The sequence below is a fragment of the Penaeus vannamei genome, chromosome 9, assembly GCF_042767895.1.
Source record: "Penaeus vannamei isolate JL-2024 chromosome 9, ASM4276789v1, whole genome shotgun sequence".
Taxonomy (NCBI): domain Eukaryota; kingdom Metazoa; phylum Arthropoda; class Malacostraca; order Decapoda; family Penaeidae; genus Penaeus; species Penaeus vannamei.
In genome coordinates, this window is record NC_091557.1 from 36,907,127 (window position 1) to 36,929,626 (window position 22,500).

General features: G+C 45.0%; 1 protein-coding gene across 7 annotated transcripts in view; it reads right to left on the bottom strand.

Moving 5' to 3' along the window:
• The window catches only part of Grip (Glutamate receptor interacting protein), a 309,857-nt gene that overhangs the window by 76,601 nt on the left and 210,756 nt on the right, over positions 1-22,500 (bottom strand). For all 7 annotated transcript variants that reach the window (XM_070125695.1, XM_070125698.1, XM_070125697.1 and 4 more), the window contains 2 exons: positions 11,132-11,200; positions 10,846-10,917 (listed from right to left, as the gene is read on the bottom strand). In XM_070125695.1, coding sequence (XP_069981796.1) covers positions 10,846-10,917; positions 11,132-11,200 — 141 coding nt within the window. The remainder of the gene's footprint in view (positions 1-10,845; positions 10,918-11,131; positions 11,201-22,500) is intronic.

A 22,500-nucleotide genomic window follows, 5' to 3' on the forward strand; every position in this document is an offset into this window, starting at 1 on the left:
CCCCTTTAAACTTCCAATTTCCACCGAGAAAAATCATAATTCAAATTGAAAGCGGCGTCTTTTTCCACAGGTTCTGCCAGTTCAACCGGAAGAACATGAATAAATCCAAGAAATAGATCACAAAATAAATCCACTGTTTTCGTTTTAAACAGCGATTTCCACCATTGTGTTCTTGCCGAGACGCGCGCCTTAGACATCCGCTCCCTGAAAACGTAAACAACCAAATGTACTTTCGCTAAAGTACAACTAAAGCCAACATTTTCCGAATATGTGGAATTTTTGGTTATGGTTACATATACCTTGCTGCAGTGGCATTCGAGTTTCCGAAAATATATTTTTGAGGTCTTAGATAAGGATAAATTTGTTTCTAGAATTTTCTGTCAGGTAAAAAGGGGCTAATGAGGTATTTTTTGAGGTCTTAGATAAGGATATATAAGTTTTTTAGGATTTTCTGTCTGGTCATATTATTCTGTTGATCAGTCACAGGTGTTAATGAGGTAGGATATGCGTTTTAAAAAAATGGCGTAGTTTAACAAGCGAACAAAAATGACACTGGTAAAGAAAAAAAATGACAAAGGAAAAAAAATCCTGTTTTTCCGTTGTTTTCGTTTTTCACGGAGAATGAAACCAATACGCAGAGAAAGACAGGAATGAGACACGTGTTAACAAACATAAGTGACGTTATTATTCTCTCACCTCTACATCAGAATCTATTAAGACATATTCTACCTTAGTTACGACAGAATAACGCCTGCCCAAATACACAAATTCAAATTCAAATTCAAAATACTTTACTCCATATGTTACAACGGTTATTCTTATTACATACATAGTGATATCACAGTACAAATAAATATAAGTTAAACAAAGAATCAATGGTAGTACATATAAAGCTTGTCTATTCTCATATTTAGGAAAATGATGTCATTGGTGATTTAATAGACGCGGGATTCAAGATGGCACAAAATTCGTAAGCAAAATAACTCCCTGTGGTGAATTCCTTTAGGTCTTCCCACGGCAAGGCAGCGAGTCCTATCTCATTGCAGAGTTCAAAGTGGTCTGCAATATGCGTGACAACAACTTTCTGTGCAATCTCTCTGCCATCCATTTTTGGCTTTGATTTCTCTATGCCAAGTGCAAATAATGCCTTATATAAATAGATTATTATAGATCTATCGTGGAATCACAAGTATACTTTAGCCTCCCTTCAAAAAAAAAAAAAAAAAAAAAAAAAGTAAATAGAATGATAAATAGATAAATAAAAACTTGTGCTCTACATGAATGCCAGAGACACATAAATCTCTTAATATAAACACGGGCTATTAAACCCCATAAATCAAGGGAATAGATAAGGAGAGAGAGAAATATTCGAGTGTGATATAACGAATTTAAACATAGCCCAGATAAACGTACAAAAAAAATAGCCAAGTTCGGATCCCATAATTCACACGCGCGATGTAAACACGCCACGACTCGTACATTCAACATTCAAACTCATTTAAGAATCCCTTTTTTTATACACTAAATGTTGAGCTTTACTTCCCTTACAGATGCAAAAGACGTTGATAAAAATGTTTACCGCGCAGACCTCGCCGCTTCGTGAACTTTATTCGTCGGATCACGTTGCGATGGGACAAGCGGTCTGTCTCCGGACCGTTTGTGCCGACATGATATCACATAAACATATTTTCGTTTCGAATTATAAGATTAAGCTCAAAAGAGCAACATATGACAGTCATGACGACGTGGGATAATCGCCTCATTAACCAGAATGACTCACGTAGAATTAATTAGTTTGATAACTGTCTTAAATGCAAACTAACGAATCGCGAAGCCTAGACTGCCTAAACTACGAGTAAAAAAGACTAAAAAATAATGTAAAACAGATTCGTTTCAATTCATATCACCGTATTTTCCCCTGAAATAGAGGCGTCCACCTTCCTTCCTTACGTGGCTCTGATATAATCGACCCTTTTCTTAACCCAGGAGAAGAAAAAAAATGGGTGAAAATAAATAACCAATTGGCAACCACAGCAACAACAGCATATAATAGCCAGGCCATCAACGGCGTTACACCAGAAGCTCCTCACACTCTCAGGATGTTTGTTTGTATGAGTGGCGAGAAGGGAGGAGCAAGAAGGAGAGAGAGAAAAGGTATTGAAGGAGGGGGTAGGGGGGTGCCAGGGTGCCAAGGAAGGGGGTTGGGGGCACGAGGGAATGCCAGGAAGGGGCACAGGGGCGGCAGGGAAGGGGAGGAAACCCAACACCATAATGGCAGAGTGGGAACCCCCGGCACCTTAGCACAACCCGGTGCATTATGCCGAGCTCCGAGGTAGGCCTTTTATTGTCCCCAAGCTGACACTAGGACGAAATCAGGATCCGCTTCCCATCTCAAGGACTCCTTAAGGATTTTTGCGTGATATCGGTCTCAAGAAAAGCTTAAGAGGGGCCTTGAGAATGGCGTGTCTGTTTATTCAATAGTATACACGCGATGATGTGTTTATGTGCGCTGGCGGGAATGTGCACTATGCATTTCTCTGTGTGTGGCATACGAGGGGGTGAGAAGGAGAAAGAGAGGAGGGGAAGGAGGAGGGGCGGGAAGGCGGGAAAGGGGGGAGGGAGGGTGGGAGAGAGAGAGGGAGGGAGAAAGAGAGGGAGGAAAGGTGAGGGAGGGAGGAAGAGAGGGAGGAAAGGTGGGAGGGAGGGAGAAAGAGAGGGAGGAAAGGTGGGAGGGAGGGAGAAAGAAAGAGAGAACGAGAGAGGGAGAGGGAGGGAGACAGAGAAAGAGAAGCAGAAGTAGATACAGATACAAATACAGAGACAGATATAAACAGACTGAGAGGCAGACAGTACGACAGACAAACAAAAAGCCACGTAAACAGACAGAAACAGACAGACAGACAGATGCAGAGATAGAGAGACAGAGAGAAAGTAAAATCGAATCAATATAGGAAATAAACAAAAAAGGCCATTAAAATGAAAAAAAGAACAAACAAAAACTAAAATAACAGTAACAGCCTCAGAAAAACTAATAACACGTCTTTGCCCGTCGTCAGGCATCGGGTAGCTGACACCGTGACAAGGATCCTATGACAGTTCTCCCAACGACCCACAGAAAATAACCCCGTAGAGAGTCCTTCCAATTCGGTTTATTTAAGACTTGGGTATTTGGAACATATTTTTTTTATTAATAGTTTCCAGTTGTGTTGGAAATTGCATGTACATATACGTACACGCACGTACATGTCTACATACACGCAAATACATACATACACACATACATACATACGTACATACACATACACATTTACACACACACACACACACACACACACACACACACACACACACACACACACACACACACACACACACACACACACACACACACACACACACACACACACACACACACACACACACGCACACGCACACACACACACACACGCACGCACACGCACACACACGAGTGACACGACCCTCAACACATGTTCGGCATCGAGTGTATTTTACACGTTTTAACGGCGATGACAGATGAGATTTCGGTTTACATGACTCGACATTATAGGGTTTGCATTTGTTCTGCACATGACCCAGATATCAGGTTGCACTGTGGCCTCTCTCAGATGTGTTTGTATTTAGATTATCTCAATCTTTTTATTGGTCGGCGCATTTCTCTTTCTCTATCTATCTATTTGTTTATCTTTCTCTCTCTCTCTCTTTCTCTATCTATCTATCTATCTATCTGTCTGTCTGTTTGTCTATCTATCTGTCTATCTATCTGTCTATCTATCTATCTATCTATTTATCTATCTATTTATCTATCTATTTATCTATATATCTATCTATATATTTATCTCTCTCTCTCTCTTTATATATATATTATATATATACATATATATATATATATATATATATATATATATATATATATATATATATATATATATATATATATATATATATATATATATATATAAATTCCGAAATCTGGTTTCTTGGCGTCTCGTTAAAGGCGAAGAAGCAGATTTTTTTCTTATCTCCAGCAGGAAGGGAAGAAGAGGATGACGTCATCATGGGGAGACATTGGCGGGAAGACGAGGATGACGTCATCAGTTGGGGGTGGAGCATGTTGGAGGGAAGGAGAGGATGACGTCATCTGGAGGGGGAGGTGCGAAAGACATGTTGCAGAGACTGGCTGTTATCGTGCATCTGTTTACACGTGGGATTAAGAAAGGATAAGGACAGACAGAGAGAGAGAGAGAGAGAGAGAGAGAGAGAGAGAGAGAGAGAGAGAGAGAGAGAGAGAGAGAGAGAGCGGAGAGGGAGAGAGAGAGCGATAATGGAGAAAGTAGGAAAAAAAGGAGACGAATTTATGAAGATAGAGAGAGAGAGCGCGCAATAATGGAGAAAGGAGGAAAAGAAGGAGACGAATTTATGAAGATAGAGATAGATAGGAAGGAATAACTTAGAGAAGGAGGAGGAGGGGGAAAAGTAGACAAACGAAGAGAAAATTAAGAGTCAAAGAGACAAAGGAAGAGAAAATGAGAAAAAAAGGAGAGAGAGAGAAAGTAGAATTGACGCGGAGAAATAAACACCAGAAGTGGAAATAAAGACGAATAAGAGACAGAGAGAGAGAAGATCAGAAAACACGTAAAAAAAGGGAATAGGAGAGGAAGAGAGGAAATTAAGATAGAGAAAAATGGGGGAAAGAATTGAAACGGGAAAAAATACAACAGGAAAATGACTTGAGGAAACATCTTCCTCGTTTCATATATCTTTCTTCTTCCTCCTTTTCCCCTCATTCACGGAATCCGCCCTTCCTTTGTTTTATTTATTCCTTTCCTTCTTCCTTTTTCGGTCGCGCGGTCTCCTTCCTGTCTGAAGTTGGCCCAAACCACAACTTCCAAACCACAAACAACAGCGTTTCCCTCTTACCCCTCTTCCTCTTCTTCTTCTTCTTCCTCTTCTTCTTCTTCTTCTTCTTCTTCCTTTCTTCTTATTTTTATTATTTTTTATTTTTTTCTTCTTCATTCTTTTTTTCTTTTTCTTTTTTTTCTTTTTCTTTACACCCCTCCCTTCTCCCCTTCTCCTCTTCCTTTTCATTTTCCCCTTCTCCTCTTTTCCTTGATTCTTTATATTTCTCCTCTACCCCCACCTCTTGCCTCTTCTCCTTCTCTTCCTCCTCCACCTTTACCTCCTCCTTTCTTCCTTTCCTTCCTCTCTCTCTCTCATCTTCCTCCTCCTTCTCCAATTCCCCCTCCTCTTTCCTATCTTGTCCTTCCTCCCCCCCTTCCCCCCCACCCCCCCAACTCCTCCTCCTTCCTTCCTTCTCCTTCCCTCATATCTATCTCCCACCTCCTTCTCCCCTTCTCCCTCCTCCTTCCCCCCCTTATCCTCCACGCTTTCCGTTTCCTCCTCCTTCTCCTTTTTTTCCCCCCGTATTCCTATTTCTCTCTCTTCCTACTCCCCTTTTCACTTCTCCTTTCTCCCTTATCCGCCACTACCTCCGTCTCCTCCTCCTTTTCTTTTTCTCCTCCCCCTATTCCTGCAACTCCCACCTCCTTCTCCCCTTCTCCCCCCTCCTTCCCCCCTTATCCTCCACTCCTTCCGTCTCCTCCTCCTTCTCCTCTCCCCCCACTTCCTCACCCCACCCAGCATCCTAGCCCACAGCATCACGACCTCCCCTCCCCCCTCCCCACTCCACCCAGTACCCCTTCCCCCTCCTCCTTCTCCCCTCCCCCCCTCCCTACCCCACCCAGCACCCCAGCCCACAACCTCACGACCTTCCTCCCCCCTCCCCACCCCACCCAGCACCCCAGCCCACGACCTCACTACCTCCCCTCTCCCCCTCCCCCCTCCACCCAACACCCCTTCCCCCTCCTCCTCCCCTCTCACCCTCCTACCCCACCCAACACCCCAGCCCACAACCTTAGAACCTCCCCTCCCCCCACCCCACCCCACTCAGCACCCCAGCCCACAGCATCACGACTTCCCTTCCCCCCTCCCCCCTCCTCACCCCAGCCCACAACCTCACGACCCCCTCTCCCCCCTCCCCATTCAACCCAACACCCCTTCCCCCTCCTCCTTCTCCCCTCCCCCCCCCTACCCACCCCACCTAGCACCCCAGCCCCCTCCTCCTTCTCCCCTCACCCCACCCCACTCCACCCAACACCCCTTCCCCCTCCTCCTTCTCCCCTCCCCCCTCCCCACCCCACCCAACAGCCCTTCCACCTCCTCCTTCTCCCCTACCCCCCTCCCCACCCCACCCAGCACCCCTTCCCCCTCCTCCTCCTCCTCCTCCCCTTCCCCCATCCCCCCTCCCCACTCCACCCAGCACCCCAGCCCCCACCTCCTCTGTAATGTATGTAGTGGGAGGAAGGAGGCGTCCCACCCCCCACTATTATTACTAGTTGTTTGGTAGGTCGTGGCTGAGCGGTAAGGCAGTAGTATGTAAGTAAGATACTGACGTACTCTGAAGATGTTGGTCTGAAGTTAAACTTGTCGCAGTTTTCTTGTCTTTATTCTGGGTAACTGGTACAGAGGGCAAGGCAGGTGCCCAGGGAGGAGCACGTCCTGCCAAGCCCGCGGGGGCGAGCGGTCTGCTGTAGATGGCACAGGAATTGCCATGAACGAAGTTCGTTTTGAGACAATATACAATGGAAAAACATGAAAGAATATGAAAGAACATGAATTCAGAAACATCGGTTCACACACGTGTTAGGTGTTTGTACAACTAAAAGCGTCGTGATAAGAAAGTATGTCCGTAGAATATTCGTGAACAATTGATAACTAGAGTAACTACAATGAAAATTATTACAAAAGTAGTGATATATACAATGCAATAACTGGGGAACATTATGAGCATACATAATACATGAGTTTGCAAGTAGTTATAAGGTAATCAGAAGCATTGTCAGTAAGGGTCGGAATTGCTTGTTCTGGTGGCAATTTGTCTCGGTCGTCTCGCGAGGGGCGCAGGACACGTTGGCGCCGGGGATAAACAGTAGAGTCCTATATACTGCGGGGCCTACAGCGAGGGTGATGGCGAGGTCGAGGTGAGAGGTCACTAAATCGCTCGGCCACTAGAAAAGAATCGTCCTCGATTCTTGAGTAGACGATGCAGGTAGATGACAGGTGACAGGTGACGGAGGTAACAGACACAGGGAGTCTCGATCGTGCAGTTGAGGAGGAACGGTCGTACAGGTATTTCTAAGGTCGGCGGCCTAGGGTGCTTGTTTGCACAGGTCACTGTTCGGGGTGCAGGTGGTCTTGACGTGAGCGGCAGTGATGATCAGTCACGGAGCTCGTCAATCGTTCCACACAGGATCACTGGAAGACACAGTTAACTTGTCAAGCGCCGTGTCAGTCGTAAATGACACGCACACCGGGTCTAGAAGATTCTGGGAGACCAGTAATCGTCGAAGAGTCGAAGGTTGAGCGGAGAATCTTGAGAGCGAGGTCTTGAGGATCACGTCGGCGAGAAGGATTCGTCATCTCGGGAGAGGAACAACATTGTGAAGACGTCACGAGGGTCGGCAGGCAAGGAGGGACAGTTCTTGCCAAGGTCACCAGCACGGCAGCGGGTGTGGTGAGTGAGCGTAGCGAGATGCACGAGGGAACGTGGGCGGCGATCACCAGCGGACGGGTCGGGGCGGCGGACACGGCCGGAGTAGCAACGCGAGGACAGGAGAGCGTCGGCAGGTGATGCGGCGGTGAGGACGTTCGGCGGTAGTCACCAGCGGGCAAGGCGGCGGACACGGCCGGAGTTGCAGCGATGTACAGTAGAGAACATGGGAGCGTCGGCAGGTGATACGGCGGCGAGGACGTCCGTGAGATGGGCTCGTTAACGGGCGAGCGAAACTTGTGCGTCAGGGCACGGCGGCGAGGGGACGACGTGGTGATCCGAGAGTCAAGGTCAGCAGTGGCGTTTCAGCACGGGCGTCTGGCTCTGGGGACAACAGACGGGAACAACAGTACCATGTCTTGGCGACAGAAGACATAATGCCATATCTCAGTATCTCAGGGAGTTACAATATCAACACGAACTCATAGTGATTAGGAAATAACTGGAAGCAACGTGTCAAGTATTGGGAACAGAGGGTGTTAATTGCAACATTTACCTGAGAGATAGGAGGCAGTAACAAACAAACGAAATTGTAGGACAAAATCTCGTGGAAATTGCGTTTATAGAGCCATGCAAGATACAGGAATGATTCTCCGTGTCATAGTTTGTAGAATTCACGTGCAAGATCAGAGGGCAACAGATATACTTGTAAAAGTGAGGGTACATAATCATAGAACACATTTCTTCAGGGGAATGAGAGTAGTTGCGTGCAAAAATGCAGGAAGAATTTCCTGGGAAAATAGCTCATTATAAATGAACTGGAACTTAGCATCGTGGAGATTCAGAAATCATTACGACAGAGTAAAGGAAAACGAACTAAGTACTCATAGGTAGACAGAACTACAAAGAAATTAACGTAATCATGCTAACCACAGGGCATGAGTGAGACGCGCTCGGAGTGAGGGGAGACATGCTAGTTAAGGGGAGACAGATGCCAGTGAGGGGAGATCTCGTTTTCTATGCGGGAGGAACACAGGTGTTCGCGAGAGCGAGAGGAAATCAGACACTTCACTTCACAGGGGATTTCCTAAACAAATGAGACAGCGAGGATAAAAGAAACTCACCTTGAGGTACTGGCAGGGCAGTGTTGATTGATGTTGCTGCATCAGGCGATTGCAGTAACCGTTGAGGACTGCGGCAGGTGCGCAGAGGGAGTAGTGACAGCAGGGAAAACTGGCTTCGCGCTTGGTGTCGGAAGTCTTGAAGTGACAGAGTTCGATAAGAGTTTCTTTGCTTGCAGGAGTCGATAATCTTGGTAGAGACTTGTAACTTCTCGTGAAGTTGATCTTCAGAGTACTTGGACGATGTCTTCGGAGGGCGCGTGGTGTGGCAATCTTCGGAGGGCGCGTGGTGCAGTAATCTTCGGAGGGCGCGTGGTGCGGTAATCTTCGGAGGGCGCGTGGTGCGGTAATCTTCGGAGGGCGCGTGGTGCAGTAATCTTCGGAGGGCGCGTGGTGCGGTAATCTTCGGAGGGCGCGTGGTGCGGTAATCTTCGGAGGGCGCGTGGTGCGGCAATCCCAGCGTGATGCCACCACTTGTAATGTGTGTGTAGTGGGAGGAAGGAGGTGTCCCACCCCCCACTATGATTACTAGTTGTTGTTTGGTAGGTCGTGGCTGAGCGGTAAGGCAGTAGTAAGTAAGTACTGACGTACTCTGAAGATGTTGGTCTGAAGTTAAACTTGTCGCAGTTTTCTTGTCTTTATTCTGGGTAACTGGTACAGAGGGCAAGGCAGGTGCCCAGGGAGGAGCACGTCCTGCCAAGCCCGCGGGGGCGAGCGGTCTGCTGTAGATGGCACAGGAATTGCCATGAACGAAGTTCGTTTTGAGACAATATACAATGGAAAAACATGAAAGAATATGAAAGAACATGAATTCAGAAACATCGGTTCACACACGTGTTAGGTGTTTGTACAACTAAAAGCGTCGTGATAAGAAAGTATGTCCGTAGAATATTCGTGAACAATTGATAACTAGAGTAACTACAATGAAAATTATTACAAAAGTAGTGATATATACAATGCAATAACTGGGGAACATTATGAGCATACATAATACATGAGTTTGCAAGTAGTTATAAGGTAATCAGAAGCATTGTCAGTAAGGGTCGGAATTGCTTGTTCTGGTGGCAATTTGTCTCGGTCGTCTCGCGAGGGGCGCAGGACACGTTGGCGCCGGGGATAAACAGTAGAGTCCTATATACTGCGGGGCCTACAGCGAGGGTGATGGCGAGGTCGAGGTGAGAGGTCACTAAATCCTCCTCCTCCCCTCCCCCCTCCTCCTTCTCCCCTCCCCCCCTCCCCACCCCACCCAGCACCCCAGCCCACAACCTCACGACCTCAGCGAACTTTTCCAAACCCTAAACACAACAGACGGAAGCCCCGGTGCGTGCTAATGGGTCTAACTAGCGCACGAAATGGCCCTTACTGACAGTCCTTCGGTCTTAAGGATGAAGGGGGTATCTGTGAGGATCTTATTTTGCCTAAATAGATAAAAAGAAAAAAATAAATAAATAAATAAAATAAAATACTGCCTATGATTGTGATTTCGGATAAGACAATATGATATGGATAACGAATCGCGGAGCTGAATATTAAAAAAAGAGAAAAAAATACGTTGTGTGGAAGTCGAATTGTTGGTTAGTTGTTTATATTTGTGATATAGTATTTAATTTCCTGTGTCCCTCATAGACTTTTCAAATTGGGGGTACTTTCGATTCTAATATCGTCATAAGATGTGTTTTCAATTAAAAATCTACGGACTACTAACAAGTGATTTGAGTAAGAAAAAAAGGTTAAATCAGTGGGATTTTTAACAATGTGTTCTATGGCGTATAACGTATCTGTGATATTCAAACTGCTTAAATTGTTTCATCAATATCATCAGCTCACGTTTAGTCTCACAAGTGCGTTCAATCCCATACATGCATCAATTTTATATTCAACTTTATATCATTACACACGGTAAAAATAATAATAATAATAATAATAATAATAATAATAGCTATTCTGTCAGGCATCCAGTAACTTCAAAAACTTGAAACGTCGAAGCTAATGAAATCTCAACGCAATCTTGGCTATACTGTACATTCTTAACAGACTCTTCGAACTCCAGATTTTCAACTTGAACGAATACCGTAATTCCTCAAACCATGATGAAAAAAAAATAAAGCACATGATTAACCGAACAACAAACGACAATTTTTGCCACAATGCACTTACCTGCAACAATGAGGCCGAGTGTGAGTCCATCCTTTTTCGTCAGCTGCACGGTGCTCACCCCTCGAACGTCCTCTGGAGAAAGAAATGCAGTTTGGTCATAAAATTTTACGAATGGAGTTTCCATTATTTGATAAATAGAGAGAAAAGAAAAATATCTGAGATGCATATGGATATCTACATCTTTGCATTGTATTCTTTATCAACTGATCCTTGATGCTATTGGTCTTCAAGTTTGGACATTAAAAACTACAAGTACTAAAATTTAAAGAAAACTTCATGACTTTACCTGCTATGTAACTAATCCTGGGATCCCGTACTATCGTACTGTACTGCGTGTCAGGTCCGCCATTCTCATCTGTAAAGATAAGAAGAAAATAGTATAAGTGATTTCAGCTTTTTAGAATGTGTATGTCCGGTCCCCTTAATAACGTACTATTAGATAAGTTTTCCCTGTTAAAAAATAGAAAATGTGAGGAATTGTTCAGGGAGACGAAAACGTGGTAGACGATAGGGTAGACTAAACTATTTCAAGCTGTTTCGCAATTAATCTTACTAAAGGGTGAGAGTTAAATTATATTGCATTTATGTATGTATTCATATATATATATATATATATATATATATATATATATATATATACATATATATATATATATATATATATATATGAACAAGAACGCGCCCACACACACACACACACACACACACACACACACACACACACACACACACACACACACACACACACACACACACACACACACACACACACACACACATACACACACACACACACACACACACACCACCCCCTAACCCACCTTCACCCCAAACCCCAACCACCAACCCATCCACACCCCAAACCCCAATCCCCAACCCACCAACACTCCACCCCCCCCCCCACCCCACCCTACCCCAACCCTCCCACACACACAGGTGGGCAGGGCATGGCATATCCTACCCGCAGCTTCCGGTTCAGCTGGACGTGTCGGGTCGCCATTAGCTTAAATCAACACCAGCTATTGTCCTCGTTGGCGCCAAATCTGCTCCACGTCAACCCAAGTATTCCACGCCCGTCCACCTCTCTCTTCCACAGGGCTTCCACGAAGGCTATTTCACTCGCTCCTTTCTACTGTATTTCACTCTTAAGACATAATTCTTATTATTCTTAACTATTATTATTCTTAACTCTTATTCTTAACTCTTATTATTCTTAACTATTATTATTCTTAACTATTATTATTCTTAATCCTTATTATTAACTATTATTATTCTTATCTTTTATTCTTAACTATTATCATTCTTCACTATTATCATTCTTAACTCTTATTCTTAAATATTATTATTCTTGCCTCTTATTCTTAACTATCCTTTTCTTCTCTTTCTTTCTACCGGATCCTTACACTGTTTTTTTCTCGGTTTTCAGGATATTTTCTTTTACGTTTTCATTTTGCTGTTAGACACATCTCTTGTTTTACACCTTAAGGACAATTCCTCTTTTATGGTTTCATTCTTACAATCAGATCTTTATCCTGTTACTATCTCCTTAAGGATATTTCCTGTCTTTTTTCCTCCTTATACTGCTTCTTCCTGCCTTATTCTTATTTATTTCTACCTCTTCTCTTGTTCCCACATTATCCCTTAACTAATATACAGCCTTATACTTACATGCGAATAGTTATTTCGTATCACAGAGTAGTCTATATCGTGTCTCTTGTAACTATATTTTTTCTCCGTTTTGAGTGTACTTGTTTTAATCTCTGTTATGTACATGTTTTTTGTTTGTTTGTTTGTTTGTTTTTCTTATGTAATTCCGTGTTTGGCCTCCACGCCCGTCTTCTTAACGCCATTTCTTCACTCTCGCCTTTATCCTCTCCCTTTTACAACTTCCTTCTCCTAGTTTCTGTTCCCTTCCCTCTCTCTTCTCTTTCCTCCATCTCACTTCCTTATTCATCACCTTTCTCCCTTACTTCTTCTTCCTGTCTTCTCTATCACTCATCTACCCTCTTCTCCTCTCTTCCTCCCATCCTTCCAAACCTTCTAGCTCCCCTTTTGCTTTTCTGGCCCTCTTTCTTACTGGACTTCTTCCCCTCGCCTCCGCATCCCCTCACTTTTTCCACTCCTCTCGCCTCCCTATCCCCTCACTTTCTCCACTCTCCTTTTTCCTTCCTTTCGCTTCCGCCTCACCTTTTCCCCTCCTTTCGCTTCCGCCTCACCTTTTCCCTCCTCTCGCCTCCCTGTCCCCTCACCTCGCCTTCCTATCTCCTCACTTTTTCCCCTCACCTCGCCTCCCTATCTCTTCGTTTTTTCCCTCCTCTCGCTTACGCATCCCCTCACTTTTTCCTCTTCCTCTCGCCTCCGCATCCCCTCACCTTTTTCCCTCCTCTCGCCTCCACATCCCCTCACCTTTTCCCCTCGCCTCCCCTCTTCCGCCCTCGCGTGTGGTGCCGCGTGCGGTACAGGGACCACTTAGTCCGCGGCACTTGGTGGTCGCAGCCGTGAAACCCGAGCTCGGCGGCACTGATCATGTTACGTCTGCTGTATGCCGTATGCCGTATGCCGTATATCGACACTAAATTACCTTGTTTAGTAATGGTGTGTGATTGTTTTATGTGCGTGTTTCCCCTCAAGATTTATGGTACAAGCATAGTTCATTCTCTTGTATTCATGTGATATGTGAGCTGCACAATAGGCCGCTCATATCAAGACTGGATTCTTACTCTTGTGGTTGACTGGTTTATAAATTCTCATAATTGGCTGATTTGCATTCATTATTTTAGCGATACGTTTATTTTGTACGGAATTTCCTTGGATTTGCAACCATTCGAGTTAACTTTATTAGTCTCCTTCGCAAATTTAATTGGCGCGGCCTTGTCATCTCGGGTAATTTGTTGCTTACTCTAAGATACTATACGTTTCTTCACGTTACTTTACTATGTAAGGTAACTATTTATCTATCTATCTATTTATCCGTTTATTTATTCACCATTCATTTATTTATGCATGTATTTATTCGTTTATTCATTCATTTGTCATTTGTAATCCATCACTGTTCATTTTCTGGTGATACTGATATACTTGTATAAATTTTCCGTTAAGATTAACAAATCTAAATACTTTTCTGAATTGCGAAATGTACTGCAATGAAGTGTTCTAGAAAGGTTAGATGCTAAACACTACCCAAAGATATCAAAATGTTCAGAGGAATGACTGTTATTACTAGATTGAGACATCTTACCTGCACTCTGAGTACTTAGAAGACAATTATTTTATTACTTGGCACTCTTTTTTTCCCCGATTTCCGAAAATCAGAATGATTGAGAAAATCGACTTAATCTTTCCTCGCCAAACCTAATTTGATTCCGATGTGAACAAAATAAAGCTAATTTTAAAATTAAACTTTAAAAAAAAAATCCGCCGATGTCCAACATAGCCAGCTATCATGGAAATAAATCAATGCAGACGTAACCCAGACAAATCGATGGTATGTGCCGTTCGTCTCAAGCACATACCACTGGTTCTGTCAAAGAAAATTATTCTTGTCTGTGGTCACGTGAACAATACCGATTCCAGACGTGATGTAGTTTTCTCATCCGTATTTCATTTATCTTTTTACCGCCTGTCACATATTTCTAGAAATCACTTAACTGTTCTGCAAATAGAGTGAAAACACACTATTTCTATCTATCTTGCTGCCGCCTGTCGGAGATTTTCAGAAAAAAAACGTGAACTAGGGAATAAAATAATTGAGACCTTATTACAATGGGCATGTGTGGTACTTAATTAAAATAGTGACCTTCATCTCCAAAAAGTAATAATTCTTAACGAATTTCGAAAAAGAATAACACTTCAAAAACAAAGGTCTTTATAACAGTAACAGCGACATTAGCGAAATAACGATAACAAAGATACAACGATAAAAGGAGACATAACGAGAGCAATAAGAGGACAAAAAAACACCAACTTGTCTTCCTGTAAAACAAGTATCGACAGAAAGTTCTCCATAGAAACCATTTCTGTTCCTTTTCTTCCTCATCTTCACCATTACCCACATCTGCACTGGGTACTATATACGCAATGACCGCACAACAAACATCCAATACACGAATAACTAATACGACCTTAACCCGAGCTTCTAGTCGTTAACATACTGATTAAAAACGCGTTGTGCAACCCAACGGCCCCGCAAATAGAGATCTCACACCCACAGCCTCGAAACGATCGCGCCCTTACCTCCGTGGAAGATGACCCATTAGGGCACTTAAGGGTTCATCCTAAGTGTGCATTAGATTACGAGCTTAGGCGTTTATAGCCGCGTCTCGAGTGTTAATTAGATGAGATAGTGACTCACTCGGGGCCCTTTTGCGCTGCCATGCCCCCAGCGTGTCCGTGCCGTGGGGGAAGAACCGTGTTATTAGTCTAAACACAGCGAAAATGTGGGCTTATTTTGAAGGGTATGTGTACTTTGGGCTGTGTGTTTCGGGGTTTAACGATTATGAAGTTGAAAGAGAGAGAGAAAAGGGAGAATTTTATCCAGAGTTTCGAAAAAAAAAGATAAATAAATAAAAATAAAAATAAAAATATGTAAAATCATCGGTAAATTTACGACACCGGAGCGGACAGGTGAAAGACCTTGCCTTGAATACCGCCGCGCGCATAAATGAAAATTTCTTCTGTTTCCGAGGGCGAGGTCAGGCTGGGTCAGGCGCCGCTTGCATTACCAATCATGCGTGACCCCCGCCAAGCGCCACATGGCCTTTTGGGGATGCAATCTGTGTCTCTCGCAATGCCTTATTCGCGACGAACCGGCAGGAGATACGCCGAAAGGTCACTCTTATCTCCCGCTAGGCCAAATAAGGTCAGCGTTATACAAACACCGTCATTGCGAAATATCTGACCTCTTGACCTCGCACAGGCAAGATCTCCGCCATGATAGCAAAGTACGTCACGTGAGCGAGGGCGAAGTAGAGGAGGTGGTGCCGAGAGGTGACCTGAGATGATAAACCTGTTCCTCTCCTGCAGAAGGTCAGACGAGATGACATGATAATACCCAGCGCAGGAGGCGGGTCGGGGAGAGGGGGGGGAGGGGGACATACCCAACAGGAGGCGGGTTGGGGAGGGGAAAAGGGGGGACATACCCAACAGGAGGGGGAAAGGGGGGTAGGACATACTCCAGCGTGACCCTTTCATCACGCTCGCTTCTCGCTGACCCAAGGGGGTGGGGGGAGGTCACGGGATTCTGGATCGTATCGTGACCTCTATAGTGTAGATAGTTATGCATGTATGGATATGGACTCATACGCAGAGCTCTGAAATGTTTAGAGGCATACATATAGGGTCCTTTTTTTCTTTTCTCACTTTCTCTATCCCACACTCGAGCATCTCTCACTCACACATCTCTCTCTCTATCTATCCATCTATCTATCCCCCCCCTTCTCTGTCTCTCTCTATCTCTATCTATCTATCCCCCCTCTCTCTCTCTCTCTCTCTCTCTCTCATTCACTCGTTCCCTAAATTCTTCCCTTCCAACACCTAATCTTTCTCCCCTCCACCTCTCTCTCTCTCTCTCTCTCTCTCTCTCTCTCTCTCTCTCTCTCTCTCTCTCTCTCTCTCTCTCTCTCTCTCTCTCTCTCTCTCTCTCTCTCTCTTTCTCTCTCTCTCTCTCTCCTTCTCCTTCTCCTCCCTCTCCTTCTCCCTCTCCTTCTCCTTCTCCTTCTCCCTCTCCCTCTCCCTCTCCCTCTCCCTCTCCCTCTCCCTCTCCCTCTCCCTCTCCCTCTCCCTCTCCCCCTCCCCCTCCCTCTCCCTCACTCTCTTACACACACACACACACACACATATTTTTTGCCATATAGTGTAAGATATCACCTTCCTTTCGTCACATGTCTTTCCAAACCACTGATCGTTTACAGTAAGGAATCCATTGTCTTGGGTGTAATGGTGACAAGAAAATATGTTTGTAAAAAATTCTAAAAGCTACGACTGTAATATCTATATTTTTTTCTCGTAAATAATAAACATTAGCGATTCTAACATCTTGTTATACGTCAAATCTCAGTTTAGATACAATTGATTTAACAATAATAATGATAATAGCAGAAGTAGTAATAATAATACTATTGACAGTGATACTAATATCGATAATAATGATGACAATAACAATAACTACAATAAATTAAAAATAATTTGAGGGCTAAGAATGAAGGGCATGGAGGAAATGGGATTAAAGAGAAGAAAGAAGAAAAAGATGGGGAGAAAAAGAGAAGAGAAAAAGATAAAGTAGGAATATACGATAAGTTTACGAGTATTTCTCAACTACGATTATGAAAGTGGCGACTGAGGAACATTTCAAATCCACAAAGCTGTTTGTCATGAAAATATTTCTTAAGAATAAATAGAATTAAGAACATAAAATATTCTTCAACGATCATGAAAATTTTTCTTTGCAAAGATCATAAGGTTTATTCATTCGTGTTATTTTTAACAATGAAAGGAGACATTTATTCGCCATAAATCCATAAGATGGACAATAAACAGCAACATTATTTAGCTGTTTACATTTCTAGCGTTGTTATAGAAATCCGTGTTGCAATAGGAGAAAAAATAGAAACACATAAACCCCCAAACAATGACAAACGCATCATTTGGAGACTTTGATGTTTTTCGACAAGAGTCCAGCGATAAGACCTCCCCGCGCAGATGGTGGCCAGATGGGCGAGTAGCGACCACCTGTCTGCAGAAGGTCTCGGCGAGGCTGGCGCGCGACGTCCCCCGGCGCGGATCCCCGAGGCCGCAGGATCGAGAGGGCGGCTGTTTATTGGTGCTGGCCCCGCTGCTTGTGCGCTGTCTCTTGCACTGCTGACGCGACCGCTGGGGCATTGTCTTGGCCCCGGACCAAGGACCCGATTTGTTTGTTATCTCGACGCCACGTTCGGAGGACTTCCCAATCGCCCATCTCTCCGAGGTTGAAGAGGGCGGGAACGAGGTATAAATCCGCAGTAATGGGAGGCGAACTGCGGTCGAGCCTACGCGGTGTAGGGTTAAGTACGGTGCATACGATGTGAAACATGCTAACTAGGTGGCGCCTTCCCAACGGACCCTTTCCCACGAAACATAATATATCCAGCGCACCTACGCGAGCGTGCTTCTTGTACTTGGCACCTTGGGCGCTCTGCTCTCACCCTAGGACCCTTGCTCGCGGCCATCTGTCTTCAAAGTGCACCACGGCGCAAAAATCCCCGCGCTATGAAGGCTTCTACTTACTCGCAGACGGAGAAATATTAAAACTCGTTGCGGACTGGCTGACAGAATTCCCACAGCGCCCCCCGTAAACACCAGTAACGTTGTCAACACCAAGCTCCGCGGGGAGGAGGGGAGGGAGCCAGACGGGTAGAATGGGCGGAGCTGGGAGGTCCCTTGGCACCCATACCCCGCCCTCGCATACCCTTACGGTGCCCATTATCTGTTGTAATATTCTCGTGAGAGGCTTGGCGGTGGGAACGAAATAAGGGGGGTGAGGGGGTGTCGGGGGAAGCACAACGTAGGCGTCCACTTCTCTATTACACACTCCATAAAAAGTACTCATTCGATCTCAGCCTGTTTGTATATAACGACTCTAGCCCACCGTTTATGGATAATAGAAAGTCTTCAATATCTATCTCTTACCTTAGGTTCACGACACAATAACGAAGGTGGAAAGGTGGTAACCTCACAAGTTTTCGACCGAAACGGAGGCTCGAAGTTCAGACCCGAGAAGGCTGTTGTTGTTGCTGTTTTTGTTGTTGTTTGGCTTCGAGGAGCATCCCCTCGTGCGCCATCAAACACATTAACAACCTCTTAAACAACAAACAACCGCTCGGGCCTTTCGCCTTCCCTCCCTGAACCGCCCCACGACGTCGCTCCGGCTAAAAACACTCGGCGCCGTAATACCCTCATTATCAGTCAGGGTGTTTGTAAATCGCGGCAGTAAATGCTTTCAAAAAAGAACTTTACTCCCAGTCACGTGCTCTTAACCCGTCACGACTCACACCTCAAAACACTCGCCAGATCGCGCCCAAACGACTCGAAATGTGGGAGTTCCATCCCGTCCCGAGAGATGGCGCTTATCTGCAAATCTATTCTGGAGCTTCTTCTAAAAATGCCCTTCATTGGCCAATAAAGGTGCTCGACTTCATAAAGAAAGAAGACCACAACAGAGAGGGGATGGAGAAAGAAAAAGAGAGGGAGGGGAGGGAGAGAGAGAGAGAGAGAGAGAGAGAGAGAGAGAGAGAGAGAGAGAGAGAGAGAGAGAGAGAGAGAGAGAGAGAGAGAGAGAGAGAATGAGAGAATGAGAGAGAGGGGAAGGGATAGAAAGAGAGAGAGAGAGAGAGCGAAAAAACAAATTTTATATACAAACCTACCTATTATCCACAAATACTTCGAGACGACCCACAAAACCCCTTCGGACGAACCGATGCCAAAAATAACCCCAAACGAAAAGGAATAAAAGAATAGACGAACAATAAATCCCAAGAAACCCCTCCCCCTCCACCCCCCCCCAAAAAAAAAAGAAAAAAAAAGACGAAAACGAACGAAGGAAAACGCTTCAAAAAAAAAAAAAAAAAAAAACGAAAGCGCACAGCCAAGATAGCGATCGAAAACATGCTTGGTTGGTGACTGCATAATGTACCAGCATCAACGGCATTTTATGGTAATCACTTCGGAGGATATGGCCTGCCCTTTCCAGACAAAGAAGGGGGGGGGGGCAGGGAAGACGCCATAGCCACGCCCGGCTCAAGCATTCTGAAACTACGAGAAGAGATAAAAGAAAAAGAAAAAGGAAAAGAAAACAGGATAAGAAGTCTAACGTACCAAAAGGGTGAATGTGATAAGTGCCATAACAGGAACCTGCTGTGCGTGTAAGGTTTACTGTTACTGTTTTCGTTATACAGAATATACGAAGATGGAGGAGAGGCAGAAAGAGAGAAAGTGGGGGAGAGAGGGAGAGGGAGGAACGGAGGGAGAGAGAGAGGGGGGGGGAGGGAGGGAGGGAGAGAGAGAGAGAGAGAGAGAGAGAGAGAGAGAGAGAGAGAGAGAGAGAGAGAGAGAGAGAGAGAGAGAGAGAGAGAGAGAGAGAGAGAGAGAGAGAAAGAGAGAGAGAATGGGGGAAGAAGAGAGAGTCAGACAGAGACAGAATAAGAGAGACAGACAGACAAACATACAGCCAAAGACAGAGAGAAGAGCAGGAAGAAAAAAAAAGACAAACAGACAAAAACATAAATAAAATCCCCAACACAGACCCAAAGTAAGTGCTAAAACCACCACCAAACGATGACAAACACTCACTAAAAAAAGTCATACCATCACCATTACCTCAGACATTCGCGGACGGAGAGCCGGCAGCCGGTTTTACGCAAATGCCGCTTCTCTCCGCCGCATAATGTCCCGTAACGAGGGATGTAAACAAAAGACGTGTGCGGGGGTAACGAGCTTAGTGCGGGAGGTCTGGAGGGCTACGGACGTAATGGCGAAAGTAAAAGATTTCGAAAATAGATCGATAAAACCCTACTAGTAGCAGGTGGGTAGTGTCTATCAGGCCGAAAAAAACAACACGAGAGGGAGAAAAGAAAGAGAGAGAGAAAAAAAGAGGGGAAGAGAGCTATAAAAGTTGCTCCGTGCCGACCGACGTTACGACAGCCCCCCCCCCACCCTCCACCCCAATCCCACCCCCGTTGCGAATCGCTCCTATACACCCAGGTGATCCCAACAACACCTAAACGCACCTGAGGCCGACGTTAATGAAGGGACGAAAACCAACTTACCCCCCCCCCCCTTCGTCGGCGCCTTCGTAGGTATCGCTTCGGGGGATGCAAGATGGTCTTCGTCACGGCTGCGAGGAACTAATGAATGGCTCTCGAAGGTCTGGTCTCTGTTACTCGCTTGGCTTTGGAGTTCACCGGATCGCTGTTGGGTCGCTCGTTCGGTCTGCTGTATTTTCGTGTCTAAACTGCAATTTTGTGTTGTGTGATTGTTTTGATCAGGTATGCTTACTGTCGTAATGAGTGCGTGCGTGTGTACACACGTACACACAGACACAAACATAGACACACACACATTTATACATACATACATATATATATATATATATATATATATATATATATATATATATATATATATATATGCATACATGCATGCATGCATCCATCCATCCACCCATCCATCCATCCATCCATCCATCATCCATCCATCCATCCATCCATCCATCCATCCATCCATCCATCCATCCATCCATCCATCCATCCATCCATCCATATATCCATACATGCATAAATACACATACATACATATGCACATATATATATATATATATATATATATATATATATATATATGTGTGTGTGTGTGTGTGTGTGTGTGTGTGTGTGTGTGTGTGTGTGTGTGTGTGTGTGTGTGTGTGTGTATGTATGTCTGTACGTAAGCACACACACACACACACACACACACACACACACACACACACACACACACACACACACACACACACACACACACACACACATACACACACACACACACACACACACACACACACACACACACACACACACACACAAATATATGTACATATTTACATATATATATACAAATATGTTATATATATATATATGTATGTACACATATTTTACACATACATAAACCCATGAACATAAATCCAAACACCAACCCTCCCCCACCGATACTCTGACCAACAACCCCGTCCATTCCACACCGCATTCCCTATGTCCCTGCGCCCGAAGCCGTTCCGCGAGGCTCTCTTCTGCCTTTTTGCTCTCCCTTTTCTCTTCTCTCGAACCCTTTTCCGAGCGCCGAGGTCCGTCCTGGCGCTGCTAAGTGTGTTTACAGGAGAGGACTGCCGCCGTAACCCGAGGATGCGAGAGAGGGGGGGGAGAGGAGAGGGGAGGAGGAGGGAGAGGGGGAGAGGGAGACTAGAGGCGGGAGGAGGAGGGAGAAGGGAGGGGAAGGAGTAGAGGGTAAAGGGGAGAGGGAGACTAGAGAAGTAGAGGGGGGAGGAGAGGAGGAGGGAGGAGGAGGAGGAAGAGCGGGGAGTAAAGGGTAAGGGGGAGAGGGGGACTAGAGGAGGGAGTGGAGGAGGAGAGGAAGAAGGAGGAAAAGTAGAGGGGAGGAGGGGAAGGAGGAGGAGTAGAGGGGGAGGGAGGATAAGGGGGGAGAGGGGAAGTGGAGAAGAGTGGGAGGGAGGTGTAAAATAGGTAGAGGACGAGGGAACAGGGAAAGGCAAGGGCGGGGGGGGGGAGGTGGAAAAGGGGGAAAGAAAGAGAGGAAGGAAGGACGCGAGAGAGGAAGGAAGGGGCGGGAAGACAGAGAAGAGAAGGAGAAAGGGGAGGAGCGGAAAGGGAGATGAGGAATATGAAGAGGAAAAATAGGCAGAAGCAAGAGAAGGAGAAAGGAGAAGAAGAGAATAGGAAGGGAGTGGGAGAAAGGAGAAGGAGGCGGGGAAGAGGAGGAGATCGAGAAGAAGAAACGGTAGAGGAGAAAGTGGAAGAATCTAGAACTATATTTCTTGCATATATCAGTTTATCTATTTTCATCTATCCGTTTACCAATCTATTTAGATATATATCTATTCATCAACAAAGCAGTGGATACAGATTTGTATAT